This window comes from Thamnophis sirtalis, unplaced genomic scaffold (assembly GCF_051295495.1).
Source record: "Thamnophis sirtalis isolate CommonGarterSnake01/CBP01778 unplaced genomic scaffold, rThaSir2_p1.2 scaffold_15, whole genome shotgun sequence".
Lineage (NCBI taxonomy): Eukaryota > Metazoa > Chordata > Lepidosauria > Squamata > Natricidae > Thamnophis > Thamnophis sirtalis.
Genome location: NW_028261395.1, coordinates 5,325,143 through 5,341,705, shown reverse-complemented (window position 1 = coordinate 5,341,705; position 16,563 = coordinate 5,325,143). Strand labels below are relative to the sequence as shown.

The 16,563-nt window shown below is 40.5% G+C and overlaps 1 protein-coding gene across 1 annotated transcript in view; it reads left to right on the top strand.

Moving 5' to 3' along the window:
* The first annotated feature begins 6,626 nt into the window (after window positions 1-6,626).
* The window catches only part of PTEN (phosphatase and tensin homolog), a 65,977-nt gene continuing 56,040 nt past the window's right edge, over window positions 6,627-16,563 (top strand). The window contains exon 1 of the mRNA XM_087702368.1: window positions 6,627-7,212. Coding sequence (XP_087558494.1) covers window positions 7,134-7,212 — 79 coding nt within the window. The 5' untranslated portion in view covers window positions 6,627-7,133. The remainder of the gene's footprint in view (window positions 7,213-16,563) is intronic.

The following is a 16,563-nucleotide window of genomic DNA, read 5'->3' as shown; positions in this document are numbered from 1 at the left end:
GTGCTGATAAATAAATAAAGGGAGACCAGTATAGATCTATTTCAAGCTATTTAGCTCTCATCAGCTAGCCATACCCTTACTGGGATTCGAACCTGGGCTGTATTACGTATTAGGCAGATGTGTTAACCACTAAGCCACAGGCTCTCCTCCTATTATCAGCTGAGCCAGGGAAAGAGGTATGTAATTAGTGTCACAACCCCTGGTATGTCCAAATATGGGAGGAAGCTCACTGCTTCCATTCTGTCTATCGGCTCGTCACAAGAGACCATCCAGACAGAAATCCAATATTTTTTACTGTTGCCTTTGTTACATTTGTGTTGTATTTGTGCTGATAAATAAATAAATAAATATGTGTGTGTGTGTATGTATGTATGTATGTATGTATATGTATATGTATATGTATATGTATATGATGTATATGTATATCTTTAATGCAACTTGCTGGAACTTCAAGATCACAGGCTTTTTTCTAAAAATAGCTCTGGATTTTTATTTGCAAGCCCTTGAAGTCAGCCGAAGAGACAAATCTAATATTGTTGCAGAAGCAATTTATGCCTGTGGTATTTGTGTCAACTTTAACTTGATTTGGAATTTTAATGCAATAATACAGATCAGTTGCCTTAGGTTTAGAATATGGATACATTGCCAGAGCATATTGTTGGTATATAATGCACTCACATCAGATAGACTGTTTGAAAAATGAATGCTAGTGAGGCTAACTATCTATTGACAATAAAACTTGTTTGGAGCTTCTAGTGAATAGACTCATTCTGCTCATTTTAATCATAAGTCTACAGGAAAACTTCTGATGTTCATTTCTTCTGGAGTCCACAGACTGATAGGTTGTATATATTTTTAACTGTGTTTATGAATTAACAAATCACACTAAGCCATGTTGGCCCAAAATATAAGGCAAAATTAGTGGAAAACAACTCATCAACAGGGTTGTAACCCTTCTGAAAGCGATTTAAGATGAGGAAGCTAGCTGCAAAAAATGTAGCAATAATTATTGTAACAGCGTAGTTATATCTAGGTTTCCCACTTTTATCGTTTTTATTCTCCATACTTTACTTTAATTCTACATTATTTTTTAATAATGCTTTTTGAGCCTAGAAAGGATGAGATTTGTGCTTCGTTTTAGAGCTTGCTAGCTTTCAACTAAATTAAAATATATTTATATGAATTAATCTCAGCGTGCACCAAGGACGCCACAGTTCAATCCTGAGCTACAAGGGATGAACTGTATTTCCTTAGTTAAATAAAATCAGATGGGTACTAGGAGCTGTTGCCAGGCATACCACCACCCTGGGATGCCATGTGGAGATCCAAATTGTAATCAATGTCTGTATAGTTCCAGACATGTGGTATCAAGAGTGAGGTTTGCTTGATTTTCCTTTAAGGGAATGATATTTCTTGAAGCAGTCTTCTGCCCTGGGGTTTCTAAATACGCTTTATAGTTTAGCATATGCAAATTTAGATACTGCAATTTATTAAACATTAGTTGAGTGAAACCATAGCTTAGCACTGCGTGGACTCAATCTGTTACAATTAGGAAGGGGAACGAAAAACAGTACATTTTCTCTGGCGGTTCAATGGTCTTTGCTCCAAACCTTTTTTTTTTCTCTCTCCTGAAAGTAAAATTGGAGAAGTGGTGGTGTAGGAAGTGAAGCTAAATGAAACTCACCTAAGTAATTATACATCATGTAAAGAGGCTTTGCAAACAATACATTTGCTATATTGTTTGCAAAGCCTCTAGATCAGTGTTTCTCAACCTTGGCAACTTGAAGATGTCTGGACTTCAACTCTCAGAATTCCCCAGCCAGCGAATGCTGGCTGGGGAATTCTGGGAGTTGAAATCCGGACATCTTCAAGTTGCCAAGGTTGAGAAACACTGATCTAGATTGTCTTCAGGGGACTATACGTACGAGAGAACTGCAAGAAATTAGTGAATTCCTTTTTGTTGCTCTTCATTCTACATCAACTGGGAGAAAAAAACACCCTTTCCAACAGGTTACCATTTGCTGAAAAAGGGGGGGAAATAGCAATAGCAATAGTTAGACTTATATACCGCTTCATAGGGCTTTCAGCCCTCTCTAAGCAGTTTACAGAGTCAGCATATCGCCCCCAACAACAATCCAGGTCCTCATTTTACCCACCTCGGAAGGATGGAAGGCTGAGTTAACCTTGAGCTGGTGGGATTTGAACAGCTGAACTGCAGTCAGCTGAAGTAGCCTGCAGTGCTGCATTTAACCACTGTGCCACCTCGCCACCTCGGAAAGCCGCCCATCCTGCTTTTTCCCTATTAGGTTCACGATTCAACCACCCTGTCCCTGCATACTGGCAACTTAAAAGCCAACACAAATCATGGAAGCCTGAAGAACTCAAAATTATTTACCAGGCCTTTTTGGAGAATGATACCAAAAGAATAATGAAGTAGCCAACTTGCCAGTTGGTCAAACCCAGCTCATGGAAGATAGCTCTGGAGGCCAATGAAAGGCAGTTTGAGTACCCAGGCAGGAGGGCTCGAAAAATATAGGAAGTTCTTGACTTACAATAGAATAGAATAGAATTATTTATTGGCCAAATGTGATTGGACATACAAGGAATTTGTCTTTGGTTCATATGCGCTCAGTGTACACAAAAAGACATACATTCGTCAAGAATCGTAAGGTACAACACTTAATGATAGTCATAGGGTACAAATAAGCAATCCGGAAACAATATCAATATAAATCGTAAGGATACAAGCAACAAAGTTACAGTCCTAAGTGGGAGGAGCTGGGTGATAGGAACGATGAGAAGACTAATAGTAATAATAATAATGCAGCCTTAGTTAAGAGTTTGACAGTGGTGAGGGAATTATTTATTTAGCAGAGTGAAGGCGTTCAGGAAAAAAAAACCTGTTCTTGTGTCTAGTTGTCTTGGTGTGCAGTTACAACAGTTCATTTGGTGATCAAAATTACATCACTGGAAAAAAAGGGATTTATGACCGTTTTTCACATGACCATTGAAGCATCCCCTTGGCCACATGATCAGAATTCAGCTGCTTGGCAACTGACTCATATTTATGACGGTTGCAGTGTCCGTGGAGGTCACGGGAGCCCATTTCACGACAAGCAAAATCAACAGGAAAGCCCGTTCCACTTCACGAGTAACATTTTGTGTTACTTGACGTATAAATAGCAATAGCAGTTAAACTTATATACCGCTTCATAGGGCTTTCAGCCCTCTCTAAGCGGTTTTACAGAGTCAGCATATCACCCCCACAGTCTGGGTCCTCATTTCACCCACCTTGGAAGGATGGAAGGCTGAGTCAACCTATCTATCTATCTATCTATCTATCTATCTATCTATCTATCTATCTATCTATCTATCTATCATCTATCTATCTATCTATCTATCTACCTACCTATCTATAATCTATCTATCACCTATCTATTGATCGATCTATCGATCTATCAATCTATGATCGATGTATCTCTACCTACCTACATCTCTCTCTCTCTTTTTCTACCTATCATCTATCTAGCAATAGCAATAGTTAGACTTATATACCGCTTCATAGGGCTTTCAGCCCTCTCTAAGCGGTTTACAGAGTCAGCATATCGCCCCCACAATCTGGGTCCTCATTTTACCCACCTCGGAAGGATGGAAGGCTGAGTCAACCTATCTATCTATCTATCTATCTATCTATCTATCTATCTATCTATCTATCTATCTATCTATCTATCTATCTATCTATCATTTATCATCTATCTATCTATCATCTATCTATCTATCATCTATCTATCACATATCTATTGATCAATCTATCGATCTATCAATCTATGATCTATCTATGTATCTCTACCTACCTACCTACCTCTCTCTCTTTTTCTACCTATCATCTATCTAGCAATAGCAATAGTTAAGACTTATATACCGCTTCATAGGGCTTTCAGCCCTCTCTAAGTGGTTTACAGAGTCAGCATATCACCCCCAACAATCCAGGTCCTCATTTTACCCACCTTTACCCAAGGATGGAAGGCTGAGAGTCAATGCTGAGCCGGTGAGATTTGAACCGCCGAACTGCCAAACTAGCAGTCAGCTAAAGTAGCCTGCAGTTCTGCACTCTAACCACTGCACCACCTCGGCTCTACCACTGCAATTCACTTAACAGCTGTGGCAAGAAAAGCCAACCTCACTTATAAAGAAGGTCTCATTTAGCATATAGCAACATTGCCGGGGGCGGGGGCGGCAATGGGTGCTCCGTTGCGGTCGTAAGTCGAGGACCTCCCGCACTGCGATTTGAGCGGCCGGCGGGGAAGCGTGGCTTTTCCTCTCCCGAGCCAATAGGGGGCGCAATCGGGCCGGCTACACGTCGCGGCCTCTGGTTTATTTCCCCCCCCCCTCCCCGCAACCTTCGGCGGCTCTTCTAAAAAAGAGGGCCGCTTCGAACGGCGGTGGGAGAAAGAAACAGGCGGCTCGGAGCGCGGCGTCGGCTTGTCGTTCGCCTAGCGTGCCGCAGCCGGGTTGACGGCCGTTCCCGCCGAGGTTCAGTTTCCGAGCTGACTGGCTGGTGGGGGGGGGGGGGGGATCATCATCATCATCCTGGCACTTGCCCAACGGCAGCTCGGGGGGGGGGGGGCTGGAGCTCCGGGTGACGTCAGCGCATCCGAGCGCAGGAACGCAACACACACACGCATGCGCGCGCACGCACGCACGCACGCGCGCTATTACTGAGGCAGCAGCAGCCGCTTTCGGACGCTTTTTCCTCTCTCCCCTCATATACGCAACTTTGCAGGCTCGGTGCAAATCCGGCGTCGCTGCAAGAGAGCGAAGCCACTTTTCATGAAAGTGGGGGGGGCTCCTCTCTCTTCTCGCCCCCCCTTTTTCAAAAAAAAGGCTTTTTTTTTGTTCGTGTTCTTTTTTTTCCTTATTTGTACCTTGACTTTGAGTTGTGAGCCGCCCTGAGTCCGGGTAAAAAGGGCGGCATAGAAATATAATAAATTCAATTCTTCAATTCCCTCATGAGGCGGCTTTGCAGCCACCCAGGTCTCGTCATCCGTTCTAGAGTGGCCTCCACACACAACACAACACACACACAACACACACACACACAGCACGCCCGCAGGAATGACGCTTGCGGTCACCCTCTGCGGATGTGTGTATTAAAAGAAACTCGTTTTTTTTTTTTTGCTTGGTATCGTTTGCAAGGTTTGCACCTGCTAAAACCTCGTCGCCTTTTTTTCTCTCTTTCTTTTCCTCTCTCCACAAAAGGTTTTTAAAAAGCTGACCAGACATTTTGCTTTTTTTTTTTTTTAATTTTTGGAATTAACCATATTTGCGAAAGAATGGGGGGGGAAAGAAAGAGAGACTCTACTACAAGGCCTAGAGTTTCCTGAGGCAAAACATCCATCAAAGGGATGCGGCGGTTTAGAGGACGCAAATTCAATCTCGGACTCCCCCCTCCAAAAAAACAGAAATAAAAGGCCCGTCACCCTCTCAACTCTCTCCACAAAAAAAAGAGCCCGGGGAGGAAGAGACCGCAAGGCGGGAGAAGGAACGGAGAAAGGCCCCAAAAAAGGCCGCTCGGAAAACGGGAAGGCGGGAGGTTGAGGGGGGGGGGGCAGCGGGAAGCGATTTTCTCCCCCTCAACCCGCTTTCGCGCAGCGTCACGTGACACCACAGGGAACCAGCCCGTCATGGCGATGAGGCAATCGCTCGCCGTATCCCTCCGCGCACTCAGAAACGTGCGCACGCTCCTCCCTTTCTCTTTTTTTCCCCCCTTGCCCCTCCCCTCCCCCCCCCGTCTTCCACCTCCGCTCCTCTTTGATCCCAATTCGGGCCTCGGCCTCTCTCCCCCCCCCCCCAACCCGAAGAACGATTCCCGTGCAGGTTTTTTTTTTTTGGCGGGGGGGGGGCAAAGAAGGAGGGACAGAAGGGAGCCGTCCGGGAAACCAGCGAATCACTCGGCGAGGCGGTGATGTGGCGGTGCGGGACTACTTTTTTCGTCAGCGGCGGCGGCAGCGGAAGGAGCTAGGAAGGGCGGAGTGGTTGGCCACCCCCCTCCTCCTCCTCCTCCGCCTGGGCCGTCCGTCCGTCTGTCTGTCTCTCCCCTCCTTTCGGTAGCTGGCCTCCCTCTCCTCCCTCCCTCTCCCTCCCGCTTCCCTTCTCCGCTTCGGAAGCTGCAGCCATGATGGGAGTTTGAAGCTCCTCAGGCGGTTGTTGGTCGCGGGGGAAAAGACTCGGGAGCCGCAGCCCCAACGGGTGGAAAAAGGGGCTCTTGGCAAGGCGCCCCCCCCCTCCACCTCACCTCAGCGGATCGCGGAAACCCCCGAACCACCGGCGGACGGAGCAACAATGACCCGCGGCGGCTCCTGCCGCCAGCCTCGAGCCCTTCTCAGGACCTGAGTTCGGCGGCGGCGGCGGCGGCGGCCTTGGTCCTTGCACGGCCGCCGCGCCGCTACCACCACCACCACCTGAGGCCCAGCCGCGCTTTCTCCGGCCCGTCGCGTCGAGCCATAGAGTCCCAGCGCCTAGCCGGCCGCCTCCCTGTGAATCCGACGGAGCCCGCCCGCCCGCACCCCCAGGTCGCGCGGGGTGCGGAGCGGGCCGGGGAAGGAGGAGGGGGGCTGCCCGCCGCGGAACTGCTGTCACCGTTGCAGCTGGAGCGCCGCTGCCCGACTGAGGGGGGAAAGGAACGGCCCGAAGGCGGCGGCGGCGGCGGCAGCGGCGCTTCCTCTTTCTCGTCCCAAAGCCACAGGAGCGCGATAGGGAGTCGGGCCCGCGTTTCTTCCTCGCCGCCGCCGCCGCCTCCGTTGCCTCTGCCGCCGCTCTCGGGATCTTGCTTGCCGCGGGGAGCCGCGCCGGTGGCGGAGCCTGCAGGAGGACCTTCCCCTCCGCCGCTTGCCGCTGCTGCGGGGCCTTCCCGGGAGTCGCCGCTGGATCGACCGGGCCCAGGCCCTGTCCACGGTGCCGGCCTCCCTGCGCCGTCCTTGCCCGTCAGCCGTTTGGTCAGCAGCCGCCGTTCGTACCGGCGGCGGGGACTGTTCGGGGAGCAGCCTCCCCCGCCGAGGCTCCGAGCCATCTGCGCCCTCCAGCCGCCGCCGTGCTTCTCCGCGCTGTTCCTGAGCGGCTCCCGGCTCCCAGACATGACCGCCATCATCAAAGAAATCGTCAGCAGGAACAAAAGGCGATACCAGGAGGATGGCTTCGATTTAGATCTGACTTGTATCCCACCGTTTTTGGAGTCCCTGTTAAGAGGGGGGTCCCCCTTTCTCGCTACTGCACCCCGGTTCCCCCCAGGAGGCCTAGTGTCGCTCTTCCTTGGGTTTTCCTGCCCCTTTTTCCCCATTAGGTGCCATTTTTTTTTTAGAAAAATGGCTGTGATTTCTGGCTTCTCCCTTTCTTCTCATGTGCAAAAGCAAGAATCTGGCAGACGTGGGCCTAGGCCCCGCCGTTACAAGGTAGAGGGAGATGAAATGGAAGTGAGTGGTGCTCATACAGCTGTTGCATCAGAAACTTGAAGGTGATATTGGGTAGGCTCCTTGCAGCAAGTAGGTCTTGTGATCTGGAATAGTTATGTGGATTATGGCAGTTACTTGTATCAAAAGTTGCTCAGGGAACAGTGACAAAGATCTGAGTCGTTTTCCATTGCATCCGTCTTCTGGAAAAAGTTAATGTTGGAAGGTTCTGTCTATTATCACATCAGAATTAGTTTAGGAAAGTTAGCTGTGGGTGAAAAAAATCTTGTCTTAATGGTGTTTTTGGTGTAGCAATGGCACTTAGACTTATATACCACTTCACAGTCCTTTTACAGCTCTCTTAAGCAGTTTACAGAGTCAGCAACAATCTGGGTCCTCCTTTTACCGACCTCAGAAGGATGGAAGGCTGAGTCAACCTTGAGCCAGTGTAATTATGTTTGGTTAAAAAGCAGGCTCAACAGTAGATTATAAATGGGGGGAAATATGCAACAAAAGATTATTGTAAATATTAAAGCGAGTATTCAAATTTTTATACTATTGTGTGCTTGGTTTTGACATAACTATAGTAGATTAAGCACCCCCAAATGTAGGTACCTGATGTTCTCCAGACAAGATTTTGAAAAATTGCTTTTACCTAAGTGACCTATTTGCAAAGGTGGTTTTGCTTAAGAAAGTCGTTCTAAATATATACTGTGGACTACAATATTTGTGTATTCAAAGACGTTTAGAATAATATATATATATTATATATATATAATATATAATATATATGTGTGTGTGTGTATATTATATATATATATATATATATATATATATATATATATATATATATATATATATATATATATATATATACATACATACACACACACACACACACACATATATATATAATATTCAGTCTTTGAATTTTCTAATGTACAATTTTGATGACTAGCAGAAATTACTTTTCACTTATATAGCTTCTGGGAAGTGTGGCCAATGTGCTATGGATATTGATTCTAGCTGTCGACTTACAATATTGTTTTAATTATAAATAGATCATTATTAAGTATTTGCATTTTTAGCAGTGGTAGGAACTACAGCTACTAGAATTAGGAAGTTGGTCATTTGCATACTCCATCCAATAAATTGAGTTATGACTGTAAATATTAAAGCACCGAGATGATTCTGAAAGACAAGTTTTGTCTTTCTGCAGAAATAGCTTTAATAGGAGTATTAGTTGGTGGTATCTTGTATAATAGCATAGAAAACTTTGGAAATATGGTACTATCTTAATTGGGAGGTAAGGCTCCTTTTTGATTTATCAATGTTTCATTAATGCAACTTAAGCTAGAACATGGTTGAGCTATATAGTTATAGTTACTATATGAGTGCGTATATAATTTATGTTGCCATCCATTATTTGATTGCAATTGTAGAATTATAGGAATCTTCTTCAGTTTCAGTGAGGTCTTTGAGATGTCAGTAGTTGCTGAGTGTTTAAATTGTAGGCCCAAATTTTATCCTAATTTGTTTAACTCCTTATTGTTTGCTTCTCTTTGTAAGATAGGGGTACTACAGTTAAAATGCATATACATATACATGTACATATACATAAAGGCATGCATTTATTTAAGAAAACAATATTCATACAATTTAAAATGCATGCAGATTGATTGTATATTACAGTACATCACAGTATAATCCTATTCATCTCTATTGAGAAATAAGTTCATTTCTTTGAAGTTGCTGTATTTAGAATTTAGAACGCTGCCTTACATTGAGTCATTACATTGATTGAACTAGCTCAGCCAATTGATAGATGTCAATTAACATTAGTTGATAGCATCATTCTTGAGATTTAGGTAGAGGTTTTCACTGGCATACCTGGAGATACAAGAGACTGAAGTTACAGCACACTGCATCCGTAGTGTGCTGTCACTAAAGTATGTTCAAATAAGTATGCACAGATTTCCGCTGGGAAAAAAGGAAGAATTCTTTCTGTAAATTTGATTAAAAATAACTTGCCAATAACATTAATTGATGCATAAATGTGCTGTATTTCCTATTAAGCTCATTTTTATTTTCTGCATTAGAATACTGCAAACCATGTTAAGACTAGCAAAAAATCTTCCACATAATCATTCAACAATAGAATTATGGATTCTATTATGGGTCATGTGCAGAATACTTAACAGATTTTTTGAAATTGTCTTTTGGCTATAGACCTTTCAGTATTTTTCTTCTGAAATTAGGGTTGAATTTCTCTTGAAATGGTTTCATATTTCGTATGATTGAATGAAACAATACATGATATATTAATATTAAGATAAAGAGTTAAAATCAAGTCACATTCCATGTTAACTGCAGTACCCTGCATCAGTTAGTAATTAGAGAGCAAGTCCTGTAAAATTTGGAGAAACTCATCTGAAAATAAACATGCTTTAAAAATTCAACTGAAAACCTCCATTTTAGTAAAGTTTAGTTGTATCTAATTTAGATCTTTATTTGTTTTCAGCATAATGAAATTGTCCGGAATGGTCGAGAAATTTTTATAGATTTAAGTTATCATAGTTAGCAGTGATTTATGTGTATGTACATGGATATAAATAAGAGAGTAAGATTTTAAGGTAATATATTTTTAAATGACCCATATATTACTGGTAGGGAAATTGATGTTTTATTGTAAGAACAGTTACTTCTGTGTAATAATATTTATAGTGTGTTTGTGATTGTAGTTAAACCAAATAGGTTAAGCCAAACAAAATTTCTAACTCAAGATTACTTCTGAGAAGTGAGAAGTATTTTTCATTTTTCAGTTCATTTTTTACTGCAGCTCCTACAAAACCTTGTTGATTAGTCACGTTGAATAGGCTTAAAGTTTTAATTAAAAACCCCATTAGGCCATCTGACTGATATAAACTATGATGTGTGAATAAAAGTGAAAGTACACATCTTCACATAAGATACCTTGAGTGTTTTTAACATGTAACTTTCAAGGAAATTATGTATAGATTTATATTTTAGTAGTAATGTTTTGTTAATTCATACTTCGTGTGGGATACCATGCAATTTAGCATGTGTTCTGGTGATAGATTAACCTTTCCATTCATGAAATAATTGGATTCTTAGTTTCCTAAATGCTGTAAAACAGTATCCTTTTAAGGTTTTTAAAAAAATGCCTTCGTATTTAAAAATTGCAATTGGAACGTGCACAATAAAGTTGGGGAAACTAAACATGAAGTTAAAAATTAACACACTTGCTTATGTCCACAGTCCACAGTTAAATTATAGCTTTGTCCAATTTGAACAGTAAAAGTTGCAGTATAAGCAAATAGCCAGATGTTGTGTTTATTAAGAGTAAGAGTATGAATTAATTGCAGTATAAAAGAGAGGATGAAATTAACCTCTTACCTTTGATAATTATGAATGTGTATATAAGGTGTTGGCTGTGAAGCATGGGATGACCCATTTATACCTATGATAGTGTTCCCTAAAGTCTATATGGCCTTATATTGTACATCTTGGTGCCAGGGGCTCCTTAAAATTGTGAGCAGAGTCAAGTCTTTTTTTTTAACTGGAAATATGAGTGCTTGTATTTACAGAAGTGTGGGTGAGTGTGTATCCTGATTGCTTATATATTTATTTTTATAAATGAGTTTTCTTCCATATGGTGTATAAATAAAAATACAGGTAAGTAGGGTTAATTTTGTTTAGAATAAAAAGTCTCCTTTAAATTAAGTTCAGCTCCTAGGGACCTTAAGAACACATCCATATAGTATTTTTTACAACAACATGAGCATGATTTGTCATTGTTTTATAATCGACAATGCAATATATTTTCAAAAAAGTAAACGTGTAATTCTGGTGGGCAACGCTATCATGTTTGGGTTATGCGTTGGTTGAGGCTTCGTGAGCAGAGCAACAGTATAACAAACACTAGGGAGGAATTGTGCTTATAGTTCATGTGTTTTCAGCCTTTAGTGTGGTGAGAAAATATCAATTTTTGACAATTGCATGTTGAAATTTGATGCATGAATAGGGAGTGCTTGGTATCTACTGCTTTATGTATGTGACAGCTCACGTTTCTATGCATTGATGTCTTGGTTGTTAATTGTGGGCATTATAGTTCAGAAACATTCCAAGATAGAAATAGACTTTTCACTGGAAATGAAAACTCACTGCCAATCTTCAGTTCTCTGTGGAAAAATAACTATTCAATAGAGAGTGTGAGTGTGTGTATTCTATCAATAAATCTGCCAGTGTTCTGTAGAAGCTTCTTTGGTGTCTAAATATTTAAATTAGATTTCTCTATAGTACCTGAAATAATAAATAACAAATACAGTATGCTAACAGTAAAATATTACATATGGCTGATACTTGAGTTGACATTTCAAAATGATTTGGAAGTTGTTCTAGACATTCAAGATTTTAGCCGCTTATTCCATCTACCTGGATCGGTTGCAATAAGATAAACATGGTTCAACGATGCACTGATTTCAGAATTGTGGTCAAGAGAGTCCCATTAGAGATATGGCAGTGCTTGATTTCCAGCTTTCTGGAGAATTGGGGAATCTTCCACATGGTTGCCCTGTCAACTGCTGGATAAGGAAATCACTACCACCCCTTCTTTTAACAAGAAGTCTCTGCTAAATCTCAGTTCACTCAAATAATGAAACTTGCAGGGGTACAATTCTATCTGTCCATGTAAGGAGACAAATTTGGCAGAACTGTGTTTCTCTTCAGCACATTTTGGGGGTACAATGGAAGGAAAGGGAAATTACATTACACAAGCAGATTTCAACATCTATAGTCTCAAGCCAAGCCCATTGTTAGCTGTGTTTTATAAAACAAATATATAGAAGGGCATAAATTATAATCTAATTTAGCTTATAACATATTCAACAAATATGATATAAGCATTATTGGACTTTGTTCCTGCTGACTATGGAATGCTAAATGATTGCTGTACATTCTACTTCACATGTTTCTTCAGCAAAGATGCTAATGGGAGGTTATTCATTTCTTATTTGCGTTCTGCCAAATTTGCTTCCTCTTTTAAAGCAAGAGATACAGTGCCATTTTAACTATATAATTTTCCACCTGGAAGCTTCTTAATTCTGTTACAAAATCAATATTGCTGCTGATTTTATGGTCAGCAACACTGGTCATAAGTTGCTCTGAAAGTTTAATCTTTATTAGCACAGTTTTTACAGAGGATATACCATAGCCTTGTATTCCCAATATGTCATTGCAATATTTGATTTATTTACTAGATAATTTGCTGCTCATTTCAATAGAGCTGGAAATGGCTTGCCAGTCAATCAAACACAATAACTATAAAACTATAATAAACAATAGCAAAACAAATAGTACCCCAACGAACAGCCACAAGCATCCAGACACAAAGGAGAAGATGGTTCCTCTCATCTTTATTCCACCATTCTGTAAAGGGCATCTACTTAAAACATCATTGTGTTTTGTTCATCTAAATCATTGGGTTTTAATAACTACTTTATAACCATTTGACTAAGAATGAATCAGGATGTAATCTCAGGTCACATATTTTTCTATAAAAACTCTTCCTCCTTCCCCGCTCCCCCATTACATTCCCGGATTTGTGGAGTGTAATATAGTGTAATACACTATATTAGTTCGTAAAAAATCTTTAATTTCCGTATTTTCTTTTCATCTGATGCTGAAAATGCATGTTGCATGTGTCAGCACCTTTGCAAACTTCTGTTTGTTTCTTAAGAACTTTTAATTTATTTCTATTAATCTTGGATTGATAGCTAATTTCTAGAAATGTACATCTGGTTGACTGAAATCAGAGGAATTAATAGAATGGGATAATTTCAGTGAGATGTTTACTATTCTGGAGATAATGCCCGAATTTAGCTGGGAAAAATTCTGGACTTTAGGATTACGTACCTTTTAACTGACTTCTGCAGAATGTGAAAAGCAGCTGTAGCCGAACTTCTTTTTCTCCATTTATGTAAAAATCCTTTTGTGATCAGAGAATGAGAGTGCTGGATTTCGGTGAATGAAAGGTGTGCTATTATATTGGAGTGTTTTAGAAATCAAGCAGTTTTGATTTATAGAGTTTTAATTAGGGGAGCCTCTAGAAATCTTAAGGGTTAGGAGATTTTAAATACCTTTTAAAGGCATTTATTCTAAATGCTTGCGTTTTGTCACATTTTTATCCTGGTGGGTTTTATCATGGGATATCAACTTTATGCTGTGACTTTTAATTCAGAAACTTCATGAACCCTTTCAATTGTTTTCACAACAAGGGATATAGGAAGAGTAGATATTGGATAAAAAAGAAATCTCATGCCTTATGTGTTCACTACAATTCTTGATGAAATCAGCTTTATTAGTATCTTCAGAAATGAATTGCCTTCCTTATAAACAAGCCATCGGTTTGCTCAAAAATATTTCAATCCATGTGAAATTTAGAATGGATGACCCTTAGCATAGAAGCTATTATTGCTACAAATTTCAGTGCATACTGTCCAACAACAGAAGATATGTCTTCTGTATATATTTTAAAGAGTATTGCCTGAAAACCCAATACAATTTTTATGCAGCATAAACCTGCTTCATTTGCTCACAAACTCTGGCTTAAATGTACATTTCATTATATTCTGTTGAAAAAAGAGAATATATCTTATGTTATTTCCATGCTAGATTGAGTTTCTATGTTTTTTTCAAAATCTCTTTGCATCAAGCGAGAGCAATCTATCTCCAGAATGTTCTTGGTTTTCAAAGCTATGAATTCAGACTGGGGCTGTGGAGATGCAGATTCCAGCTTCCACTCAGCCACAGAACTTGTTGAGTTACTTTAGGCTAGTTGCTATTCTTGGCACATGATTACAGTTTTGAAATTAAAATGAGAGAGTCCTGTGCATGTAAATTCAACTTTTATTTCTTTGATTGTGTCCCACCTTTATTATTTTTAGAAAAAAACTCAAGCCTGCAAACATATCCAACACACACAAGCCCAACACATCTTCCTACTCCCATCCCTCCCATCCCCCCCCCAGCACCTCTGTGAGATGGGTTGGATTGAGATGGAGTGACTGACCCATAGTCAACCAGCTCTCTTTCATGGCTAAGGTGGGATTTGAACTCACAGTCTCCTGCTTTCTAGCCCGGGGCCTTAACCACTAGTCCAAACTGACCAAACTTGTAATAATATAAAAAATTATAGCAGGGATGGGCAACTTAAGATGATGAGATGCATTTTGCTTGCATGTGTGCTTTTCTATGTATGCTGAGGAGTGCAATTGAGTGATTACACAAAACTGAAGAGGTTGTATTGCATATATATAGTTGAAGTGTTTATTTTGCTCCTCCCTTGGCTGAGGAGTAGAGATTTTTTTTTAAAGTGTCAAGCCTAGTAAAGTGTGTATGTGTTTTGATTTCCCACCTCAGAATGGAAGGAAATTATCAAGTATTTTCTAGAATATTGCTTTTTCAAAAAGAAAATAGGACGGTTTTTTTCCTTGAGGAAGAAGAAAACGTTTTGCTTCGCATCCAAGAAGCTTCATAAGTTGTGATGGGGGAGGGTTGAAAGACAACTGATGAACTTCTTGGATGAGAAGCAAAACACCTTCATCCTCAAGGAAAAAACAGTTTAGTTTGCTTTTTTGAAATAAAACCTTTGCCACAACTATGGCCTGGATAACTGAGAATCTCCATGGATATATTTTCCAGAATTTCTTCCATTTTATTTGGAAATGGGCATCTAGGTTTGCCCACTGTGCTTTAAATCTTACTGAATTGTTTGATAATATATTTATTTAAAATATTTATAGAGCTGCTCAGCTCGGACAATGCAACTCTGGATGCCTTCAGAAATGACCATTAAAAAATCAGCAACAATATTTTTGTGAATTGTAAGCCACCCAGAATCTTTGATTGAGATGAGCAGTTATAGAAATTCAATAAAGAAATAACTAAAATGTGACCTGGTTTATCTTCTTACATCTCAAGAAACTCAATAGAACAATAATATAGTCCTCAGTTCATTTAGTGAACAAAGTTACGACAACAGTGAAAAAAGTGACTTAAGACCATTTTTCACACCTGCAATTATTGCAGCATCCCCATGGTCATGCGACTTACATTTGGATGCTTGACAGCTGTTTCATATTTATGACGGTTGCAGTCTCCTGGAGTCGTGATCCCCTTTTGCACCCTTCTGACAAGCAAAGTCAACGGGGAAGCCAGATTCACTTAACAACCAAGTTACTAACTTAACAACTGCAATGGTTCACTTAACAAATCTGGCAAGAAAAGTCATAAAAAGAGGAAAAACTCACTTAACAAATTTCTCACTCCCCAACATAAATTTGGGGCTCAGTTGTGGTCAAGGCACAGTTGTGGTCAAGGACTACCTGTAGTCAGGTTCCAATTTCCTGCCAACTTTGATTGAAGTAAACATACAAAGGATTTTGCTGAAACTGTAGTTCCAAAATATTCCTGATTTCTAAATCAGCAATATTTGTTCTGCTTTATACTGAAAATTTCCCTGCTTTGTCGTCTTCTAAAAATACTGTTAAACTATTGCAAAATGTTAATGTGGGGATGTCACATCCATAAATTTTTAGTTTTATCTAATGTAGCAAGATTTTTTTTTCTAATTTTGAATCTCAAATCTGTTTCCCTTTGTTTGAAAGTATTGTTTCCAATTGTTATCATTCTGAATATGCTGATTTTTACCGTTGCGATACAATTTCAAACTTCCTTTTCGGTGAGTGTCCTCTGACTTAGATAAGACAAATTTAAGGCGAGATTTGTCAGCACTGAATAACTATGATTACTAAATGGAACTTCTATGATTGCTAACAGCTGGTAAGCAGGAAAAAGGCTGTTATCCTGCAAGCAGGCCATGAAGGTTTCTGGAAGCATCTGACCATGTTAGAAACAAGATGCTGAACTAGATGTCCCTTTGTTCTCATGTAACTGAACTGATTCTATGTTGTGATTCCGTTTCTTTAAAAAAAACAACTAAATTCTTATATTCGGAAACAATAGATTTTTAACATATTGAACGCAAAGGTACAAAATGGTTTTTAAACCTTTTCGGACAGTACTGAGTATTTTGAAC